Source organism: Crocuta crocuta, unplaced genomic scaffold (genome assembly GCF_008692635.1).
Source record: "Crocuta crocuta isolate KB4526 unplaced genomic scaffold, BGI_CrCroc_1.0 scaffold282, whole genome shotgun sequence".
Classification (NCBI taxonomy): Eukaryota; Metazoa; Chordata; class Mammalia; order Carnivora; family Hyaenidae; genus Crocuta; species Crocuta crocuta.
The window spans coordinates 7,662,466-7,687,568 of record NW_027529174.1 but is presented as its reverse complement, the minus strand read 5'-3'; the positions used below and the strand labels follow the sequence as shown (position 1 = coordinate 7,687,568).

Here is a 25,103-nt window from a genome sequence, read left to right as displayed (position 1 = left end):
ATGATGAATATGACCAAATTCCCTCCCCAACTATTAACAATTTATAAGCTTCTATCTAAACTCCACTCAGGCATTATACGTTGACTTTTAAAATATTTCCAAATTCAGGGGAGGGGCACCTGAGTGGCTCCAGCGCTTGAGTATCTGACTCTTGATTTGGCTCAGGTCATGATCCCAGGGTCCTGGGATCCAGTCCCAAATCAGGCTCCCTGCTGAGTGTGGAGCCTACTTGAGATTCGTGCTCGCTCGCTCTCTCTCTCTCTCTCTCTCTGCCCTTCCCTGCTTGTGCATGCCCTTTATTTTAAATAAAAATTAAAAATAAGTAGATAAATAGATATTTTGAAATTCAGAGGGAATAAAAAACAACCACCAAGAGTGACTTAACAAATATTCTGGTGCTCCACACTCAGCTCAATTTGATTTTCACTTTTTGTCAAAATTGACGCAGAATTTGTTTAATAAAGCACTATAGGGGCACCTGGATGGCTCAGTTCGTTAAGCGTCTGACTTTTGATCGCAAGACAGGTGGTGATCTCATGGTTCATGAGATCAAGCCCAGTGTTGGGTTCTGTATGATAGCATGGAACCTGCTTAGGATTCTCTCTCTCCCTCTCTCTCTCCCTCTCCCACTCATGCTCTTTCCCTCTCTCTCTCTCTCCCTCTAAACAAACAAAGAAACCTTAAAAAATTATAAATGCAATAGAAATTCCAGAATGCTCCAAAGCAACTGTCCTTCCATCTTTTTTTTTTTTTTTAATGTTTTTTATATTTCTGAGAGAGACAGCGTGAGCAGGGGTGGGGAGCAGAGACAGAAGGAGACACAGAATCCGAAACAAGCTCCAGGCTCTGAGCTGTCAGCACAGAGCCTGACCCCATGAACCGTGAGATCATGACCTGAGCTGAAGCCGGACGCTTAACCGACTGAGCCACCCAGGTGCACCATGTCCTTCCATCTTTAAAAATAGTCATAACATTGAATTTCGTAGTTTTTCCATGCATATTTGTGTTTTTATTACATAATCATACAAAGTAAATAATGTTGTTTATTATGCTCTTAATATTTTTATATATAGTAGCATGCAATTTATTTTTTATACTAGCATTTTGTTTTTTAGATTATTTGTTTTTATACATTGTAATGGTAATTAACTATAGCTTCTATAACAAACAACATAATAATGCATTAAAGTGGGAGAAAGAGAAAAAGAAGGGAAACACACTAGATATGTAATCATCTTGGCCAAAAAGTAACCCGTAACATTTCTCTTGACATTTGATTGCTTGGAACATGTCATATGGTCACTCTAAAAGCAAGGGAAGTGCTGAGATGCAAAACTGACACCAAAGGGTTTCAGGGCATTAATTAGAAAATGTTACCATTAATTGCCTGCTTTAATTTGTTGAGATTTGTCTTCTGTTTATCAGTATACTACTATATAAACAATGGGTAGGCATGGGCTAGTTTTGCTATATGTTTACTCTCTCCATTAACAAGAAAATAAATTGAGGTTTCTGTATCCATTCATACAACCTTTATATATCTTTATTCATTCCATTCTTCATTTATTTAAGATGTATGTTTTATCTCCTACAATGTACCAGAATTTTTGCCATATTCTATCACAGATATTATTCTTAGAGGACACAATCTAGCTGAGAAAATATATATCTAGCTAACTATAGAATTATGGGGGAAATGTTTGAAAAGAGGTTCTAACTAAATGTTGGAGTGGCTGGAACATTAAAGAGAACCACACTTTGACATTCTTAAGGTTGACATGGGTACTACAGAAAAAGAATCCAGCCTATAAAAGGCCCATTTCTGATCACACAGAAAATAGAAGTTCAGTGTTTTAAATATCAAGGACATGGTATTAGGGGAGGGATTCAAAGAAAGAAAAACAATAGAAATAGTGTAAGAAATAGGGTCATTATTCCCTATATCATCAAGTATAACATGCTGCCTTCAACAAAATATGAACCAGGTTACAAAAGGCAAAAACTCCTTAAAAATGAGTTTTACACTTTATCTTATAAAAATTCATGGTTACTCAGTGAAAAGCCAAGCTTGTTATTTCAAATATTTTTTTCTTCCCCATCTTTAAAAACATCAAGCTCTTCTAATAATGATTTAATACAAAATTTTGGAAAACTACAATCATTTGAATTGATCATTAAAGTGACATAGTGACACTTCAGTGAATTACAAAATTGCTCAATAATTTTTTGAAGAAAAGGAAAATCAAATCCAGAAATTTTCTTTACCTTCCCCTAGATGATAAAATTTCTATTATGCAGACAATTTAATGAACAAAGTGATGTTCATTGGTTGAAATGAGAGAAGAATCAGTTTTTGAACTGGGTGCTAAAATGCCTAACCTGTTGTTATTATTAGAAAATTTAGTTTTTAGGGGCGTCTGGGTGGCTCAATCGGTTAAGCGTCTGACTCCGGCTCAGGTCATGATCTCATGGTTTGTGGGTTCGAGCCCCGCATCGGGCTCTGTGCTGACAGCTAGCTCAGAGCCTGGAGCCTGCTTCAGATTCTGTATCTCCCTCTCTCTCTGATCCTCCCCTGCTCACACTGTCTCTCTCTCTCAGAAACAAATAAAAAACATTTAAAAAATTAAAAGATAATTTAGGTTTTAATAAATAGCATGGACTGTTTTATAAGCAGACATTGAGAATGTGAGGATTAATACTATGTTTTTTGACTGGAGAAAGGATTAATTAGTTATTTGGAGAGAATGATGTTTTGACTTAACTGACCTAGGACTTAATTCCAGGTGTGTAATTTACTAAATATGTGGCCTTCTCCATGTCATAAAGTTTCTATGTATCTCACTATTTCTCACCTTAAAATGAGAGTGTTTGGCCAGATAGTTAAATTCCCTGCTGGTGTTAAGATTCAGGGAGCAGTTGGCATCATGCTTTTGATACAATATAACTGTCAGAGAAAAGTATTATGACTCTGGCAACTATGTGACATTCAGCACAGCTTCAATGATACTTTCATAAGTATGATGCTTTGCTGATGTCGCATTTCGCATGTATTACACAAACTCCTAGGAAAATTAACTGAGTACTGCATGCAATATGACTTTAGAGAAATACTGAAAAAAGATGAAATAGACTTCCAGGAGAATTATGCTGTGACAAACAGTGTAGGAAGCCACACAAGCGCTAAACCCAAAGAAACAAGAAACAAGTGATAACAAATAGAAATATGTAAAATAAAAAAGTAGCTTTAAACAGCAAATAATCATCATCTTTAAAATGTAATGACTTATTCCATACACACACACACACACACACACTTCTTTTTAACCACTTAACTTTTGAAGGCTTAATATTCTCATTGTGATTATTTTTTGACTAGCACCTGGCTAATCTCTCAATCAAAATTTTACACAACTGCTATATGAACGCTGCTTTGGAGCCCTGGGAGTATTTATCCACAGATTGCTAAGGGAGTTCAACATTAGTTGAAATAACAGGTTATTTTCTCTCAGAACTCAAGTAATTAATTCGTTGTTAAGTCCTGGTTTCAATTATTAACTTTTCCAAACTGGAATCTCTTAACCACTTTCCCTAATGGTTACCCATGCCTTTATTTAATTTTCCCTTTTATGAATATTAGTTGCCTTTTCCTCTTTAACAGAGAATCACTTTTCATCTACTCGATTATTGAATTTTAATGTTTATAGCTCTTAGTAATAAAACAAATGCCCAAGAAAATAATGTGATAATACTGGAGATCTAAAATTTTATAATATATTTTTCTTCATCTTTTGGCTCATTCCTGTATGAAATTTATATACATCACTAACCACTAAAAAGGAAAATTGATTTCCCCTGAAAATAAGCTTTCAAGATCTTCCATTCTGATATTGGTTTAGCTTAAAAATCTTAATGAGATTGAGTTAAAGTCATTTGAAACTGAAACACCTCAAAATTTACTAATTTGGGGGAAAATAATGCATTTCTCATCTGTCTAATGGAAGGTTCACTGTGTTCTCAGATTGGCTGATCTCTCGGAAGTAACTGGTACTGTAATTGATCATTTCCATTTTCTTGGCATATTTTCTTCCCTCTGCTTTCAGGGTTTTCTTCCCGCCTGCTGTTCCTTCTCCGTCTCTTTTTCTAGTTCCTTTCCACGTACCCCAACCTCAACTGAAAAGCCCAAGGGCACCTTGAATTTCTTTTTTCTGCCCATATAGCAGGATTCTCGCACAGAGTCCTGACACCGAGGCTTTTCTTTCCAGGAAGCAACTTTATTCCTGCCGACACGACTCAGCTGGGTTCATATTGGAAATGAGCCCCAAAGGCCATGTGGAGTAGTTTTTAATGCACTTTTTACTCCTTTGTCTCCCATATATGGTAACACACAAACATCTAGTCTTATTAAGTGGTCTCATGTTACAGGGTGATCATGGGGGATGTTGTCACAGCATAGCCAGGTTCTTGAGGGTTTTTTTTTTTCTTTCCTTAGGGAAAGGACCTGACCACACCTATACCCACAACATTGGCGAAATTATGTAGTCCACAACATTAAGTACTGTTATTAGTGTGCTAGGGCTGCCTTAACAAAATACCACAGATTAGGTGGCTTAAATGGAAATTTATTTTCTCATGGTTCTGGAGGCTGGAGGTCCAAGGTCAAGGTGGGGGCAGGTTTGCTTTCTGCTGAGGCCTTTCAAGTGGCCTTGTTTCTGCTGCGTCCTCACATGGCTCACTGTTTCCAAGTACCCCTGGTGTCTCCTTTTCTTCTCATAAGACATTAGTCATTTGGAATTAGTGCCACACCCTCATAACCTCATTAACTTTAATTATCTCTTTAAAGGGCTCAGCTCCAAATAAAGTTACATTGAGGGTAGGGCTTCAACATATGAATTTTAGCAGGACATGCAATTAAGACTGATGGTTTTCAAATTTATGTTTCCAGTCAAGATCTCTTCCTTTAAATGTTGTCAAAATACAGTTGACCCTTGACCAACATGGTTTTGAACTGCAGGGGTCCACTTATAAGCAGATTTATGTTGATAAAAAGTACAGCACTATAAATGTATTTTCTCTTCCTTTTGACTTTCTTAATAACATTTTCTTTTCTCTAGCTTGCTCTATTGTAAGAATATAGTATATAATGTAACATATATACATGTATATACATGTAACATAAAATATATTTTAAACGACACTTTATGTTATCAGTAAGGCTTTTGGTCATCCGTAGGCTATTAGTAGTTAAGTTTTGAGGGAGTCAAAAGTTATATGTGGATTTTTTACTGTGTAAGATTCAGAACCCCTAATCCTCTCTTTGTCCAGGGGTCATCTGTACATCCAATTTAGCATGTCTAGAATGGACTCAGGACACAAAGCCCCTTTCCCAAATAATTCCTCCACATCTTCCCCAACTCTGTCATCTGCTCAGCTCATCGACTTTGAAGTCACCCCTAATTCCTCTCCTTCCCTCACACACCACTTCCAATCTGTCAGGATGCCCGGATAACTTTAGCTTCAAAATACTTCCAGAATACTGCCACTTGTCACCACCACCATTACTACTCTAATTTTTCCACCTAGATTAGTGACATAACTCCTTCTACCCTTGCCCTCCTGCAGTCTATATTCTAGCAGCAAGAGTGATTCTATGAAAAAGCAAGTCAGATCAAATCCTGGATTGTCCACGTCAAATCCTTCTGCGGGCTTTCCCTCTCACTCAGAGCAAATCCTTTAGCTTTAAGTCCTCTCCTGTTACCTCTTCTGCCTCTCCCTCTGCTTTCGCAGCACTGGCCCCTTTTAAACACACTAACACATCTTGACTTCTGTATCTTTACGCTTTTTGTGCCCTGTTGGCAATGGTCTTCCTCACTCTACCTACATGGCTCACTCTCTCACTATCTATGGCCTTTTACTCCAATGTCAATGAGGCCTTCCCTGGCCATCGTTTCTAAAGTTTCAACACAGCTATCTCCAGATTCCTATTTCTATTCCCGTTTTTTTTTTTTTTTTTTTTTTTTGTCTTTGTCTTTGTCTCTCTAATCACTGTCTAAATATACAGTATACTTTGCTTATGGTCCATCTCCCTCGCTATGGTATAAACTGGCAAGAATGGATTTTCCTCTGTTTTGTTCATAGCCATGTACTCACGATTCAGAAGAATGCCTGGTTCATATTAGACATTCAGTAAATATAACTAAGTGTACTTATTTGTCTATTCACGCAACAAATGTTTATTATGCCAGACACAGTTCTGGACAACGGATATACATGGATGAGTTAAAGAAAACGCCTGTGGCTTTTGCTTCTCTGAAGGTGTATAGATCTTTGATCACGTGCGGTCTTTTCTCAAGTGTCTTATTGCTGCTCAACTACTATCTCAGTGACTTCTTATTTTCTGGGGCGAATTTTTCCTGATCTGTTCACCAGCATTTAGATATCTCACTCTCTGTACTCCATCTTTTCACCAAGAAGCAGGGTACATAGTAGTTGCTAATACTGCCTTTGGATTTTGACTTTGTGAGCTTGAACCCTGGGTATGTGACATCTAAGCTCTGGGAACAATAGCAGTTTGCCTTACCTATCTCTTCCTCCTTTAAAAAAATCTGAAAAACGAAGGCAATATTACTAGAATCTGGAAATGTTACATATACACGGGATAATATATTTTAAGAGACTTAAAATAGTGTGTGGTACATAGTAAGCATTAAATAAATGATAGTTTTTATTTTTATTTCATCAATTATACTTAACAAGTATGGCTTATTCAAAACACCTGTTCCTCTTTATTTCATTGCAACCTGTCAACTTCATGACACCTCTGCTAACTCATAAATGTTTAATTTCTATACCTTTTGCCTATAGCTCCAGAATAATTTTTTAACATTTGCTTTTAATCTCACTGTATTTACCCTAAAGATATGTTTTACCCGTTTATTTGCTTATCACATCATTTTGTGTCTTAATTTCCTCCTTCATTTATTGATGTGTTGTTTTGCTGTAGTTATACTTCAGTAGTTTTTGCTGAGTTTTTGGGGGCAAAACTTTCAGTCCTTTTATGCCCAAAAATGACTTTAAGTTGCCAACACAACTCAATGTTAGTTTGTAAAAGTAAAGAATTAGCACTTCAAACTCATGTTCACGCAAGCTTTTAAAAACATAGCTTCTTTGATTTCTGGTACTAAATTTGTTGGTAAGAATTTCTGATGCATGGGTTAATAAACTTCTGTTTGTCTCTTGTTTATAAACAAGAATTTCTGGTACTAAATTTGCTGATAAAAAAGATAAATGATTCTCCTTTCTATGTTGTTAATATGATCCCCCCCAGGAGAATTCTAGATTTTTTTTCTTTATCCAAGGTGTTCCAAAAATTCATCAGAATATGACTAATTAATGCTGTTTAACATCCAATGAACTGATTCAGTCATAAAATGAAAAACTTTTGTCATTTCTGGGACATTCCTATTTCTTCTATTATTTGCTCCTCTTCTACTTGTCTTCGGTTCTTTCCTTATGTTCACTTCTAGATCACTTTTCAGTGACATTTTATTTTGTCTTCTGCAATGGAATCTTGATAAGTATTTTGATTCTATTATTTGGCTCACTAGCAAAATTGTCAGTTGTGTCATTCAATTCATCTACTCAATTTTCTATTAAAATTTGCGATTACATTTTCATTTCCTAGAACCCCGGTTTTTAATTTGTGTCCTTATTAACTTCTGTTTTTGCCTAACAATTTGTTCTTTTTATTGGCTGTTATGTATCTGTTCAACTCTTTCTCAAGCTATTATGCTTGCTTTAAAAGAGTTCTATTTCCCAAAAGGATTTCATTTTCTCCTTGTGGAATTTATTCCTCTTCTTCATGATGTTGATTTTCCTTAAATTTGCTGACTTTTGATTACCTGTCTATATTTATATATGAGGGTCCATATTATTGTATTTCAGTTCTTGAACCCAAACTAGAACCATTCCGTGCCTGTGGTTAATATATTTCTGATCCCAGGAAGTGAAGGAGGCCTGCAACTTTCAAATATTTTTACCCCATATTTATTCAGCGTTAGTATATAGTAGAAATGACTTATGCCCAAAGAGTATATTTTGTTGTTTAAAATGTGAGATGATTTAAGCTTTGTTTTTAAGAAGGAGGATGGTTTTACAAGTTTCATTTCTTTACTCAGAAAATGGTAACAGTGATTTTGAAAATAATGAACTACTCTGTTACTATGTCATGTATGTGATCAGTCCAAATATCTAGCTCTTCCCAATTTTCCTTCAAGTTCCTCTTAAAATAACTGAAGAATTATAATGACAACAAAATAAAAATGATAGGTTAGTTAACGTTTTGATCTCCATTTAATAACAGGAAAAGAAAAAAAAACAGTTTTATTTTCCAACCAAATCTCCTATTTTCTTTTTCTTGTCTGGTTCCTGGTAAGCTAGAAGTTGGAACATCATCTTCTTGTCTTCCTCCCTCCCTCTCTTCTGGTGTCCCTCCAGCTCTCTCACCACTGCAAATGCTGTCTATGCTCCATTCTCCCTGAAATACTACCATTTCTTTCATCAGATCAACTGCGCCTCCCAGCTTTTGCTACTGTTTGTCACCTGCCCCAACACCTCCCAACTTCTTTCCACGAATTGAAGGTCTAGCAGAAAGCTTCAACTTTTTGAGGTGTTTTTCCTGATATTTCAGGGTTGCATTAGAAAGAAAACCACAGTCCAAAATGGAGTCACCAAACCAGAGCTTGATACCTACCTTAACTGCAGTTCTAATCTCCCCCAGAAATGTAGTCTTAGCTGGTAGGTCAGCACTTTCAAGATAGGTAAGCCGTCACAGGGGNACCTCCCAACTTCTTTCCACGAATTGAAGGTCTAGCAGAAAGCTTCCTTTCCATCTCCCTTTTCCATCTCCCAAAGGAAGATGAGGTAATCTGCCTAATAAGACCCCCTCTCCTTCTCCTCACAGGAGGTGACTTTGCCTGATGCAATCTTTTCTTTTCTTTTGCTAATAAAAGCACCATACACCTACCTTCCTATAAAAAACCTTTTACTTTGTACAACTTCTAGAACTCCTTTCTACTTGCTAGGTAGGGTGTTCCTTCATTTATGATTGGCTTAGTAAAACTATTTAGATCTTCAAATTTCTTCAGTTAAATTTTGTTTTTTTAATCAATATAATGGAATGTTCTTTTCTCATTTCTAGTACTTTTTGCATTATATACTGGGTATTTTGATGTGTTTACCTTGATAGTTTTTATGTTTTACTGTTGCATAGCTCTAAAAATATTTTTAAAACATTTTTTAATGTTTATTTATTATTGAGAAACAGAAAGAGACAGAGCATGAGCATGGGAGGGGCATGAAGGGGGAGAGACACAGAATCTGAAGCAGGCTCCAGGTTCTGAGCTATGAGCACAGAGCCCAAAGGGGCTCGAACTCACAAACCCCGATATCGTGACCTGAGCCGAAGTTGGACGCTTGACCGACTGAGCCACCCAGGCGCCCTGAAAATATTTTTGAGTAAATAAATGAGTAAGCCCTAGGGCCATATGTTTGGATAATCACCTGGCTAATTGTAACACTTTAATTACTTAGATAATCTCAGGTACCAAAAGTTTAGTCTATGAAGCAAGTAAAATGAAAAGTATAAGTAGTTTCTACTAAAAAATAACAGTAAGATATCTGTGCATTAACAGAGGTATAAATGGCAACACTTTTCAATGACAGTTTAAAGCAATAGCTTACTGGTAACAACCTTCATTGTCATTCTCTTTGAATGTGTACCCACTGCATCCCATTGATCAGCCGAAGGTCACCATGTGCACTTCCAGTTTTCAGGGTGACCCTTACAAGATTCCACTTGGGGAGCAGAGGTCTGCTGTGTTTCAAGAAAAAAATCTCGAATTCTGGCTTGTTCTAAAAATGTTAAGTCACTCATAACATAGGATAAACTCTAAATGCGTGTAATTACACAGGAGAATTTGCAAAAATCATATAATTAACTCAATAAAGGTTAAAAAAAGCGTTTTATGGTGGCAAAATTTTTTCATAATTACTGGTGTGCTGGTAACAAGTACAGACTGCCATTAGACCGCCTGAATTTAAATTCTGTCTCTATCATTTAATTGTGTAACCTTGGAGAAATTAATGAACTTTCCGTGTCTCGATTACTTTATCTGTAAAACAGAATTAATTACTGTATGACCACCTCATAAGGTATTATAAGCACTAAAGAGATCAAGTGTTTAAAATTGTATTGGTAAATAATAAGCCTATAAAAATGTTAACTATTCTTACTAATATAAATTAGCATTTGTAGTGTATTTAACAACTTGGAATGTCTTTATTAATAGGATAGAAAATATATTATTGCACGTGAGTGTTGAATCACTAAATTGTACATCTGAAACTGAAACTAATATTACACTCTATGTTAACTAACTGGAATTAAATTCCAGTTAAAACTTAAAAACAAAACAAAAAACATAAAATCATATATTTATTTGGGTAGAATTCTTCTTCAAACAAGAAAAGAAGAGTCTTATATTCACTCCAAACACTGGAAATAGTGGAAATACTGTAAATAGTAATTTCAAAGGAAATTCAAAACAAATATAAATATAGGGAAAGAATAAAACATGAATTTACTTATTGAAGGTAATTTATAAAATTGCTATAGCATGAAGATTAAAAAATAAGAGTAAAAAGAGGTAAAAAGTACTTAGCTCTATTACCTGACATAATTTGATCCTCAAAAGTCCACATTATAATATTTGAATAAGAAGAACTGAAAAATACAAAGTACAAAAAGACATTTTTTATATTAGCAGCTAAAAATCTGTTAACTCCCTGGCTATTAATATAGCCTGAAAATAATAAACCCTTAGGGAATAAATTCATATGCAAAAAAATAAAGTAAGGCTATTTCCATTAAGACAGGTAAAAGTAGTATTTAAATTAATTCATAAGCTTACTGTAATATCAAATTTATGTAAGATTTTATTATTTTAATAAATTAATGCATTAAGAAATTAATCTCCCAATAAAAGAGTGAAAGCATAACAAAGGACATGCAAATATTTTTTAAAGTGGTAATAATGTGGCTACCTTACCAATTCAAATCTTTCTGACAGTGATTTGATAAAAATAGATCATATAATAAATGAAAGTGTGGACCAGTTATAAGATGAATTAGTTCTAGGGATCTAATGTACAGCATGGGGATTATTATTAATCATATTGTATTGTGCACTTAAAAGGTGCTGCAAGTAGATCTTAAGAGTTCTCATCACATACAAAAAAATGGTAACTGTGTGAGATAGTGGATGTGTTAATCAACTAGGTTGTGGTAGGTATACCACAATGTATAGACATATTAAATTATCATTATGTTATATATAATATTAGTTTAAATCAGAAAACCTGATCAACTAAAAGGAATGGAAATCTACAGATAGATTCACAAAATAGCATATTGTATGGTTATTAGAATTACAAATTGTCCTTAAAATAGCTTGTGGTAATTTATACTGCCCCCAAAGTGTATAAAATTGTATTTCTTTGCAGCAGTTGTGATATTTGATGTTAAACCTTTTTAAAATAGAAAACTAAGAAATAAAAATGGTACTTCATATTTTTTAAAAATTCTATTCGTTGGGGGCTCCTGGGCGACTCAGTCGGTTGAGCGTCCGGCTTCTGCTCAGGTTAAGATCTCATTGTTCTGGGTTCAGGACCCACCTTGGGCTCTGTGCCGACAGCTAGCTAAGAGCCTGGAGCCTCCTCAGATTCAGTGTCTCCCTCTCTCTCTGACACTCTCTTGCTCATGCTGTCTCTCTCTCTCTCAAAAATAAACATTTAAAAATTTTAAAAAAATAAAATAAAAATAGAATTCTATTCACTGTATTACTGCTGAAGTTGAAAATTTGTAATGTATCTATTGGTCACATTCTTTGGTGAAATGCTTGTTATAATCATTTTCCTATTTATTTTTTTAGGTTTGTTATTTTCAACATTTAAAAAATATAAATTTCAAATATATCTTCCCAATTTGTCACTTATTAGTTTTAGTTGGTTTTAATAAAATATTTCAAATACCTGGAAATCGATAAAGAGTAGAATAATGAACATCCACCTATCATGTTTTGATTAATTTGCTTGAGATTTTTTTCTTGGATAAAGTATTATAGATTCAGTTGAAGCCTGTTTTATATCCTAAACTCTAGTATCCTCCCTGTCTTTGTTTATTTTTACAAGATGTATATATCCATCTAAAATCTATCTCTCTCTATATATAATATTAAATATTTTAGTTTTTAACTTACATGTTTTTAGTTTTACTTAATGTTATCATGGTCATTCTGCCTCTGCCTCATTTTGTTTGGATTGTCTGTGCTTAACATTTTATATTGTGACTTACCTATGTAAAGCATGTAGATATTTATATATTTTTATTGTTGGATTCCATTGCATAACTATGTCAGTATTTATTTATTCCCAATAGATAAACATTTAGGTTGTTGTCAATTTTACACCATTAAAAGCAACATTGCACTGAACATTCTTAGACTGAATGTGTATCTCAAGGGCATATTCCTAGTGGTGAAATTCCATGCCAAAGGACATGTACATCTTCAGCTTTACCAGCTATGCCCAAATGGCTTTACAAAGTACTCAGATCAATTTGTATGCCTACTGAAAGTATATCAGTTTCTAACTAATGTTTGGCATTCTTACATTTTGCATACGTAACAGGTTTGAAGTGCTGTACGTTGTTTTAATTTGCAGCTCCTCATTTACAGTGGTTCTTTGCCCTTTTTTCTTTTTCTCTTATTTACTTGTAGGAAATTTTTCTTTTTTAGTAAATATTCATACTAATCCATTCACAAGTTCAGAGTTAAATTTGCTGAGTGGATGATAATTTTTAGGATCCCTAGGAATTATCAGTAGAAGATAAGAGTAGGGATGGCCAATGGCTTTCAGGGCCAGCTTTAATAAAAAAAAAAAAAAAAAAGGAAATTGAATTGAATCTTGAAGGGGGAAGGTCTTAATTAAGAGGATTCATTTAGAAAAGAAATAAGCAACTGTATAGAGGAAGTAACTGTTGATATTTTTAAGCCATAAAAAAAAAATCCCACAGTATGTCTGGGTCTGATGATTTTTAGCATGTTTCAGTTATTTGCTTATTTTTTTTGATTCTTTTGAATTGATTCCCATTAGTTCCAAAAATTATTCAAGACAGCTCACACACTATATATAATCAGTGCAGCATATCTGTTTTTAAATTAGTAAAGTGTGACACAGAAAAATCAAAGTTAGGGTTGGAGGGCAACAGGGAGAAATGTAACATAACAAAATGCAAATCTTTAAGACCTTACATAATGATTAAAGCTGAATTGTACTTACAACTCTGAGATTCCCAGTGACCAAAGCAAATAAGGAAATTAATGAATTTCTGGATTCCTATTGCTTTTCACAGACTAGGGTCTGGGAAAAATTTTCTCCCCAAAGTCCTCATATTTAAGATACTCAGTGATGCAGTGGGCTCCATCCTCAATAGCACCCCAATATTAGATGCTATTATAAACATCTAATGACTTTTTTTTAGTGTCCTTCCTTTAAAGGCCAAATTCACTGAAACTGATCCAAATTAGAGCATACTAAACATTAGGATTCCAGTATATGAAATCACCCCATAATCTTCTTCAATTCTAGGCTAAAATCTTGGGTCTTTTATAGACACTGATAAATACAATCCTGGCTGTTATTCAAAAAATAATTTGGGGGTGTTTTATGACCAGACGGAAAACATATATCCCAATAAAAGCTATATAAGTTGGATAACACAGGAACACCTAACTAAATACTTTTATGAATTGAATTCCGCTAGCAAGGCTACAATTTGTGATTTCCAAAAGATGGATAAATTGACAAATTTCATGTGGAAAGGGACTCTGTATTCTATCTTTTTCACTCTTGTATCACCAGGTTTTAGCACTAAGTCTGACACTTAGTAAGTGATCAATAAATATTTGAAACAATAAATGGATGCACAAATGAATGAAATAAACGTCCACAAATGAATGAAATAAACATCCACAAATTTTATTTTCTACAATGCAGCTTTTGCAGAGTTCTGCCACATGAGAGCAAGGACCTGAAGCATAAATAAATCTTTTCTTTCACTCATTAAAAGCAGATACATATGAATTAAAAAGAGGTAGATTTGACACACTTTTCAGAAAATTAAGAAACCTGATTAGGAGTTAGCTATCATTGTCCCCAGAAGAAATGGCCTCAGTGTTTAAGCTCAAATGAGAAAATGAAGTTAATATATGAAGAATGTCAAGATGTACACATGTGTAAATGTTTGTACAATTCTTTGGTTACCATCCAAATGTCTCCACGTGCTGACCTTTCCAGCTTTTTGATGTCTCCATTACACTTCTGAAAACTTGCACCAGTCCATCACGTCCTCTCCATGCTAAACATATCTGATTTTAGTTCCTTTTGCCTGAGGCGTGTAATAACCCTTCTCCTTTCTTGTTTTCCCTTCTCTCGTTCCTCCTCTCAGGGCCGATACTTCATAGCATAGTCAGGTCTATGGATTCTGGGTTGAAATGCTGATTTGACCACCTATTAGCTGTTCGATACTGAACGAGTTACATCACTCTGATTTGTTCTCAGTGTCTATAAAATGAGAATAATAATAATAATAATAATATCTACCACATGTAAATTGTTAGCAAAGCTCAAATAAGATTATCTACATAATGTACATAATAATAACCAGTGAATAGTAATCAAGTGATAAATTGTAATTATTCTCAATTCTACCAAAACATTCTGCCTGAAACTGACATCTGACCCTGACCATCCCAACTTAAATCTTTCAGTGGTTTCTAGAAGCCTAAATTGGCCTAGTAGAGGATGTAACTTCCCTTACAGTCTGGCTTCAGCTTCCCTTTGCACCCTCTTCACCACCATTCCTACCCCTCTCCTTTTATATTCTAACCAATTATTTCTGGGTTCAGCTCTCCCAGCAGACAATAGCCTTTCGAGTCTCCAAGATTTGGCACAGGCTGTTTTCGCCTTCTGGAATAGCCCTCCCTTCCTGTTCTGACAAAAAATTTCTCCTTCTCTGGACACCATTATCGACCTCTCTCTGGTTTTACTAACAAGCGTCCGGTCAGTTTTTAAACGACCTAGAGACATCCTGAATTTACTCACATTTGTGTCTGTCTTTCTGACAGGAAGCTTGTGAATTTCTTTAGGTCGGAAGGCTCTTTAAGTTGTCTCTAAGTTCCAGAATGCCTAGAACATAGTAAAGATTAAATATATACCATTAAACAAATGCACAAACTCCTAGCCCAGGGCCTCCCGCATAACATGTGCTCCATGACATTTACTGAATTGCACTGACTGAATTTAATACAATTCCAACAACTCTTGCTCCTACAGAACCCCAATCTATTTTCGAACAGAGATTAGACCCTCTGGGTGTTTCACGGTTCTGTTCTGGGCTACTGATGCGAGTCAACATGCCGGCAATTTTAAGGAAGAGGTTTTCCTTACCAGAACCTAGAAAAAAAAGTGGGACTTGCGGCAGATGGCACTAGAAAAAGGGTTGTCTGCCCAGAGCTGCTGCCTCATCGCTCGTTCCCTTAAATCCCGTGCCTGGAGAGACACGAGAGGGGAGGGAAGAAAAGTGGGAGAGCGAGCGAAAAAGTTGGCCCGCCTCTCCTCCCACCCTCCCACAGAGAAGGACTACACTAGGGCGGCTGTCCTAAGGCGCCTCCCAAGGGGACCTGGTTCCTGGAGTCCTCGGATAGGTCCTGAGTTCCCGCTGCCCCTTTCCCTCTTCTCCAATCATCCCTCCCTCCCGGACTCCCCCATCTCTGGAACAGAGGCGCACACAGGAGACCAGAAAACCGCCCCGCCTCCAGATTCTCAGCTCTAGGATCACCGTGACTGCCAATGAAGGATGCCAGTCACAGGCAGCCTTAGCCAGATCCCTGGGAGTTGAACCAAAAAAAATCAGGTTGAGGACAGAAAGGAAATGCACATAGCAACCTCCAAAGCACGAAGACATCTCAGTATGCAAATGAATACAGGAGCCCCAGCAAGGAAAGAGCAGGATATCTCCGACTACCCAGAGGACCTGCAGCACCACAAGCAGGAACTTTAAAGGGATTGAAATCTGTTGCCTGTTCCACTAGGAATATTGTTTGCAAGGCACAAGGTGTCTTTTGGTAGTGAGCACCCTCTGCGCATGCGCAGGTCCATTCGGGAATTACTGCCCTGCCGCCGACTAAGTTGCATTCCTTGAATCTTCGCAGAAAAGACAATTCTTTAATCAGAGTTAGTAATGTGGACAGTACAAAATCGAGAGAGTTTGGGGCTTCTCTCTTTCCCTGTGATGATTGCCATGGTCTGTTGTGCACACAGGTGAGCTGCTGATCTTGAACGTCTCTTTTTTTCCTTGGTGTTTTTCTTTTTACATGCTTGCTGGATCATATAGCTTGTTATTTGGGGGAAGGTGTGCTTGTCTATATTTATGTCTGCTCGCAGTTTGTGTTCATTCTGAATACGGTCCCTACTTCTTCCCTTCAGCGCCAATGAGCCCAGCAACATGTCATACGTGAAAGAGACAGTGGACAGATTGCTCAAAGGATATGACATTCGCTTGCGGCCGGACTTTGGAGGTAATGCTTCATCTTTTTTCAACCTGTAACCCATATCTAGCTCTCCTTTCCTGTCAAAGATAAATGTCAAAAAAAAAAAAAAGCATGTCATTTTCCCAACTGTGCGCTATGCCCTACGCCCTGGACACACACACACACACACACACACACACACACACGACACGACCCTCAGTCGCAGGTGGATGAAACCCCAGGCAGAGCCGACCTTCCCCGGCCCGACACACCCTCTGCATAGTCACTGCATCACGCGTGTGCCCACACCTGTTTTCCCAGGCTGTCCCCTGCAAGGGGGAGAGGGGGATGCAGGAAGCCCATTCAGAACGTAGTAAGCTCAGGGAAGCCCCCCGCCTCTCCCCATCCTGTCACCACTCTGAGAATATGTCCATAATGTGTCCCACCTCCCCGCAGGGCCCCCTGTGGATGTAGGGATGCGGATCGATGTTGCCAGCATAGACATGGTCTCCGAAGTGAACATGGTGAGTGGCCTTCCGACGCGCCCGCGGCCGGGCTTACGCAGCTGTGAAATGGACCGGTCCCCGCGCCCTCTGCGTTTCATTGGCGGTCACCTCGCCCCGGCCCGGGGAGTCCCACTACGCGCGCTCCCCACACTGGCACACACTCCCCACTCCCCGTTGCCCCTGGTTTGTATTTTCAACACACACACACACACACACACACACACACGCACGCACGCACGCTATTGCAGTGTTTCGGAGGAAACGTGCTCGGCACTATTTGGGGAAGGACGGGTGACTGGTGCCGGAGGATCTGGTGGGGCGGAGTCTGAGCGGTACTTTCGCAGGGTTTCCTTTGGGGTTCCGATGTCGAGGGCACCACCTGCCGGCGGCCGGGCGACCTGCAGCAGGGGCCCCGGACCGTGGTCCGCGGCCGCCTCCTCGCTGCCAGCCGTGGCCAAGCCCTCCAGCCCACCCAGGTCCCGCCACCGAACGCCCGAGCTCGCCTTGGCGGTTTCAGAGCGTCCCCTCCCTCTTTCCAGGCTCTAGCACACCTTGCGGCGGGAGCAAGAGGCTGAGACTACGGTCCATGCTTGTTCATACCAAAGTGCTCAAATCAGCTTCTGGGGAGGCTTGTATGGTTTCCTCGTGAGGGTTGAATTTGTCTTCGAGCATCTTGCAAATTTAGAGGGAAACGGAATGGGTCGAGTTAACGTTTTGCTTTACCCTGGAAACTTAAGCAGGACGGAAAAGCCTGATGATTAAAGGGACCGTGGAAGTTGAGGATGGGGGGTGGGGGGGCGCGGTAGTAACATAGCGCCATCCTTTCAAAAGGCTAGCATTCTTTTATTTCCATAGTTTTCTTCTTCCTTTCTGAGGCTGTTGCACGGTAGATTGAAATCATAGCTGTCATCTTCTCTATTAGCTGTTTCCAGCCACTCTAGGGTAGCCGTTTTCTAGTTGTTAGAGTTTCTAACTGTTGCTTCTCGAAAGGCAGGGGGGAAAAAGCCTGTTGCTTTTCTAGAACCGACCATCCAGGGAAACAGCTAGATCTAGGTGAGCAAATTTTGCGAAAAAATATTGTGGCAGCAGAAATTTTAGACAGCTTAAATCACTGAAAGACTAAAGCCCTCTGGGATTTTGTCATTCTATAGCTGTAAAGGCTATTGAATTGTCATTTCATTACTAGCGTGCCCTGTTATCTTAACATGCTAAGATTTAAGAATTCTTTCTTTTTTTAGGTTGTGTCAAGGAAAAATAAATATGTTTATAATCTATTGAAAAGGATTAGAAGAAGAAGCCTATTACATTTCTGTATTTTACAGTTGTAACATCTGCTTTAAATAGCTTGTTTGACATAAGGTGTCTCTGGTGGTTGTATTGGAAAAAGAAAAACAATTTTTAAAAGTGAAGGCACAGTGAACAGTTTCTGACTCAAGGAAGGTTTTTAACAGACTGGCTTATTAATAAATTCTGTTCGCATACATCGCACGACCACAAAGCAGCCCCAAACACACTATTTACAAACACTGGAGAATGTAGTAGTAACATGTGCACATATGCAAATCATACCTAACCTGTATATACCATTGCAACTGGATACATCAGATAATGAATTACAAAGCAGTCTATATCATGTAGATAAAAGATGATAATGTTTTCCTTTTCAAGTCATTTATTTTGGCACCTTGTAAGTACCAACACAGGTAATTTACAAAATGGGAGAAGATTCAGACCAGCTCAAAAGGCAAACAATGCCTTTGCTGGTGGTCCATTTTCTGTATAGGGTACTATGCTTTACAGAATTTTTAAAAATGTATAATTCTGTTGACTCTATTTACAAACAACTTTGGAGCTACAAAAAGAAATGGAACTGAATAGGGAAGTTGCTATTAACCAAAACAACCATTACCACAAAAAAGCTCTGTGTAACTAGTTGTTCAACTGAATTCATACATAGCCTAGACAAAAAACAGATGGAGTTTAATTGAAGTACCCCTGGAAAAAGCCTTTGATGATGGAATAATACAGCTTAGTTACTGACTGTACCATGTATATAGGTACTTGACTTTTAAAAAATATTCTTCCAACAGATAAGCCTTTGAAAAGTATATTGTACTAAAATACCAATTACCTTTCCACTGCGGTGTTAGAAACTGATGAGAAAATATAAAACACTAAACACTGAAAAATAGTAAACCTTGACTTACTTACTGTTGTTTCTCCTTTTAATGAGAGCTACCAAGAAGATCCAAGGTCTATTTTATCCTCTCTCATCTATCCAAAACATTAAGAGAAATAGATTGGAAATAACGCCAAGAAAAATGTAAACAAAGAGGACTTTCAAGATCGAGGGCTATCACCAGCCCTCATTAAGAGTATTGTCTACAATATGCTTTGAATTTTAGATCATATAAGCAGAGCTGAAACGTCAGTGGGAAATAAGACTCAATGATTTTTATATTAAGCATGTTTTAGTACCCCGATAGGTAGTAACTTTTGAGGTTACTTAAAAGGAATTTTTTAGCCAAAATTGACAAAAATTAAGAATGGACAGAGAATATAATAAAAAGGTAGCTCTAAAGAAACTTCAGACTAAAATCCATTCCTAAAACACTGTTCATTTTTATATTTTTATTCATTAACATTATTACCCACCCATTCCGTGGCTGGGAAAATGACATGATAATTGTACATTACATTAATGGGTTTGAAAATGAGGCTTTGTTAGGTTTTGTTCTTTTCTTATGCTATCCTATGTGAAATATAATTCCATGTTGGTTTATAGCACTGTTTTCAAGGCTCACATAACAACGAGTATTCTCTGATTCATGTTCTTCGGGATATAGAACACCGTTCCCAAATTAAGAAAATAAAAGAGACTTTTATAGTCAAGAACCTATACAATCCAGAATTATTGGCTCTGAGCAGTGAGTTCTGAGCAGTATTCCGCTGAGGAGTAATTCTGATGCAGAAAGAAAGAAAACTATACTTAGGAGCAAGACTTTTCAGGAATATTACTGATTAAATTAGGAAGAATTTTTCTTCTGGCATCATGGGATACACTATGCAAGTGATAGTGACTATATACTGTTATTTTCTGAACAATTATCTTTAAAAAGCTACTGTGATTTTCATTTGTTTTATTAAACATTTCAAGCCTCTCCTTAGTTTCTTCCAACCCATAAATCTACTCTCTCTCTTTCTCTCTCTCTCTCTCTCTCTCTCGATTAAAGATAAACAGAAGGCAGTTGGGGCAAAAAGGAGACGATAGCCCCCATAACTTGCCTTTAAGTAACACTAACATCTATCAATATAAGTTCAGTAAAACACATGGTAACAAGCAGATCTTCTCTTTGAGCAGAAGATTGGGGAAGCATGATATTAACTACCTGGAAACAAGGGTTGAATTCTTGCATTTCAGATTCCAATAACTAGCTGTTCCTTCTTACTAAGGAGGTGGCTTCTGGTGCTCAGGTAGGAGTTCCAAGCACAAAATTCTGTCCCTGACCTGAAGAACGATGTTCCAGGTGGTCACTCACAGAAGACTTTATATCTATTGAGTCCGGACCCAAGTAGCCATTCCTAGTAATAGATAGCACCATGGATTCATTGTTTCTTTTCTTCCTTCATGCATGGGTGAATGCAATAGTGAATGCTCTTTTAGGCATTGCAAATAACAATGAAAAGAGTAAAAACAACAAAAAACCCACAAAAGCCTAAAATGAGCCAATTACATAAATAATACCTAAAAGAAAACCAAATACAATTTACCAAATATTCACTGTTGTAAAATTCCACTGTTGTTTCTGTTGTGATTTTAATATTTGATTCCAGAGATTTCTGGTGCATACTTTAGTTAGGTCTAATTACCATCATCCTGGTGACACAAAACAGTAACCACGTTCAGAATCCTCCCCTGCCCATTTCTTTCATTGCTTCTCAATCTATGATGCATCCTGAGTAGCTCTGAGACCTGAAAATGTTAAAATGCAAGTTCTGAATCAGACGTCTGGGATGGGGTCGGCGTTCTGCATCTCCTGGGGACTGCCAGGTGCTGGCGTGTGGACAGCACTTTGTGCGGCAAGGTTGTAGTACATCATTCTGAGATCTTGCATTACTAAGAAATGAATGCTTTGTTTTCTTAAATTTCCCTAGGAATGCTAATATTTCAAGGTTTCAAATTGAGTTTTAAGTTAATTTCTAGGCAACCAGGTAGCTGTGCTCAAAGGGGAACATTAGTAATGGATGATAAGCAATAGGACAAAGTCAAGAGCCTGGATGATGGGGCTTGACTTAACTAATAAGCACTCCTCCTAAATGTGTCAATACTCATGAGTCAGCCAACCTTAAATGATGGCTGTGCAAATGTTTCCAAGCACAGTAACTCCGACAATACTATCCTGCTGCTTTACAGAACACCAGTAACTTCTATAGTCAGAATAGAGAACATTGCAAATGGTTTCCCCCCCTATGAAGAGCTTGCAATAGCTTTGCAAAATAGCCTAAACATACCCTTTTTGCTGACAGGGAATTCTCTGAGGTTATAACAAAATCCCTTTGCAAATGGAGCAAATAGGTCAGTATCATTTAAAGGTAGGAACAGATATGAGCAGTTAAATAAAGATATAAATACATTTTTCTCTTATATGAGTAATCAACCAGGTCTCACTTTTAGGTGCAGGGTTACAATATTATACCATCTTGAAAAGCTGAAAGAGGAAAAATTTCCCTTTGCCATTCTGTTCTGAGATAACAGAAAGATCTTTTTGTACCCTAAGCCACATCAAAGCAAGGCTATCCAGATTTTTTGAAAGTTTGGGCTCATATTGGAAAGCTTATGTTTGTGGAATTATAAACCCCTGGGTATTAAAGTATGCGATACGACGAAAATTAATAGTAACACTTACTGAACACACCCTATGCCTGAGTTATGTTTATTGAGTGCTTTATATCACTAGCTCATTTAATCCTAGATTTAAGGTTATAGGATTGTTATCCTGCATTATAGATGGAGAAACAGGCTATAGTGATTAATTAATTTGCTCAGAAGTTATAGCTCTAGTAAATGGCCTGGCCAAGGTCAGAAATCAGGCAGCCTGACTCCAGGGCCTGTGTCCTATCTGCCAGGCAAGCAAAAATATATTCCCAGTATTTAGCTTTGGGACCCTGAGTGAGTCATTTGACTTCTCCTGGCCTCAGGTTTCCCCTCTGTAAAGTGAAGGTAAATGACATTATTGCTAAACGTGTTTTCAGTTCAAATAGTCTATGATATAAACTTAGACCTTTAAAGATTTTAGACTCTGTCCAAAATAAGACTCTTCCACTCCATCTTATTCTTCTGTTACAGTCTATCTTATCCCATTTAGTTCTCCTGTTAGATATGTCATTGAACAAACATTTATTGAAATCTTGCAGAGTACAAAGTATGGCGGACTCCTGGGAACAATGCAGCAATGATTCTTTGTGATCTGGGGCCTCTTAAATTACCATTTTAATTGGTCATGTCATTATTGTCCATTTTTCCCCCTAAACACTTCCAAAGACAGCAATACGAAACAGTGGATCAATGGTCTTCAACATGAGACTTGATGGATTCCTGGTTTACATTGTATTGAATGTTGGAGCCAAACCAAGTTGAAAATATTTCTATCCAATACTGTCTGCTGTATTCAAACAGGGGACATTGCTCCACTATTGCTAAATTAATAAATTTTCAACACTTAATGTGAAACAGTAAGAAACCATTACTCTCCAGGATCTGGATACCCCAAAGGATTTACCCAAACCATTTAAAATCTTTCCAACAGTAAAGCTAAAGTGTTCATCTCAGCTGAACATTACTTGGCACCAATTCTCTAAGTGTTTGATGCTTTTTGTCTTGGCAGACCCCCTAAATCTCGATAGCACCCTCAAAACACACAGGAATGAAATCTTGCTATTATCAGGGAAGGTAAAAAATTTCAAAAAAAAATGGTAGTAAGGGTTTCCAACTGACTTGAGTTTTTAATAACTCAAATGACATTACCATACCTGAGGATAATAGGAAGATAAATGGATATATGCTTATAGTTGATTAAATGTTAGTACAGAATTTCCTCATGAACTTTTTCAGAGCACTGAATGCTATTTTTTTATAATACCAGGATCGAGTTCTGTATTTTAGAATACTTGTTTTCAGCAGATTGTACATTTCATGAACTCTTTAGACTATCCACTGAAGGAAGTTAATAGTCTGTGGCATATATCAACCTATTGCTCAGACCTTGACAGAAATGTTCAAGAGAGGGTTTATAATTAATTCTTATAAGTGGTTATACCTCAGAGAAAAGTTTTGCCAAAGAGTGAAAGATGAGTGCGTTTTCTTTTTGTGAGTCCGGTTACCCTGTTTTAGAATTTTTACTAGTCCTCCTTGTTTTTCTGCTAGTAGTTATTTTCTGCTACCCTTCCATTAAGTACTTAATGTATTCCCCCTCTTTCAACCCCAGTAAAACTTGCTATTGTGTTCTGTATTTAAGACAAAAGGGCTTTTTTCCAAGAGCATGCATTCAACTATTCTACTTGTCTCTGTCCTTGTAGAATTTACATTTTTCTCAAAAAATTATTTAAAACCTTTTTTTTGACAAAATGAAGATTCTTCCCCTTTGAGAGATTTGGAAACATTTATAGCTATCTTGTTCTTGGAGTGTTTTGGTTCAACACATACTTACAGAACAATTATTTTTTTAAGGCATGTTTTTAAAAGGCCCCTAGGCATGGAAATATGACTAAGATATGCTTCATGCTTTCAAATATTTTACAGTATACAAGACACTGTATACCTAAAGTTATTTTAAAATGATGTGCTAGGTGTTAGGATGGAGACATATAAGTCCAGGACTCTATGGGAGCATGGAGGCGTGGTTTCTAAGGTGTAGAAAGGGTTAATGCTGAGATGAATCTTAAAGAAGAATAGTAGTTAGCACCATGTGTAGGCTGCAAATGAAAAGAAGAATCTTCCAAGCAAAAAAGAAGGGCATAAGCATTGGCAGGTGTGTATGAAAATAGCATGAGTGTTCCAGAAACCACAGGTTATTATTCACTCTTGTGAGAACTTAAAGGGCACAGGGAAGATTGTCAAGAGATAAGACAATACTAAAAGCAAGGTGTAGGACAGTGTTATTGAATGTTCTCCTGTGTGTAAAAAGAAGGCTTTCTAAATATATGCATATTTTCAGAACACACACACACACACACACACACACACACACAGAGTATATGCACTGACCATTTCTGGAAGAATATCCAAGAAATGAATGGTTGTCTCTTCGAAGTAGAACTAGGACTATGGCCTGAAGAGATATTCACTGTATTGTACGTACCTTTTTGAGTTGTTTGATTAAACAAAAATCTTGTACATGTTTTATACTTTCACTCTAAAAAAGACATGCACACTGGGGTGTGTAGGTGACTCAGTCGGTTAAGCGTCCGACTTTGGCTCAGGTCATGATCTCACCACTTGTGGGTTTGAGCCGCACATTGGGCTCTGTGCTGACAGCCAGCTCAGAGCCTGGAGCCTGTTTCAGAGTCTGTATCTCCCTCTCTCTCTGACCCTCCCCTACTCAAGTTGTCTCTCTCTCTCTCTTTCTCTCTCTCTCAGAAATAAATTTAAAAAACATTAAAAAAAATAAAAAAGACACGCACAAACACACACAGAACAAAACGACACCAGAATATGTATGCTAAGAAAATGAATACTAATCCTGAAATACAGAAAACCTGCTAAAGTTTTTAACAGGTGCTGTGTTTTTAACATTGCAGAGAGATCGTTCTGGAAGTGATGTGGAGGAAGAAGTAGAGGAGGCTAAAATTGGGGGCAACGTTCCTGTTAAGAAGCTAAGAGGGTGGTTCAAAGTTGAGATGAGAGAGGATAAGTGCCTAAAGTAGAAGAAGAGTGACCTTAGGAATTGGAAGT

General features: G+C 37.3%; 1 protein-coding gene across 2 annotated transcripts in view; it reads left to right on the top strand.

Annotated features, from left to right (window-relative positions):
• The first annotated feature begins 16,348 nt into the window (after positions 1–16,348).
• Positions 16,349–25,103, top strand: part of GABRB1 (gamma-aminobutyric acid type A receptor subunit beta1) — a 362,417-nt gene continuing 353,662 nt past the window's right edge. For both annotated transcript variants that reach the window (XM_077757707.1, XM_077757706.1), the window contains exons 1-3: positions 16,349–16,437; positions 16,603–16,694; positions 17,103–17,170. In XM_077757707.1, the coding sequence (XP_077613833.1) occupies positions 16,358–16,437; positions 16,603–16,694; positions 17,103–17,170 (240 nt within the window). In that variant the 5' untranslated portion in view covers positions 16,349–16,357. The remainder of the gene's footprint in view (positions 16,438–16,602; positions 16,695–17,102; positions 17,171–25,103) is intronic.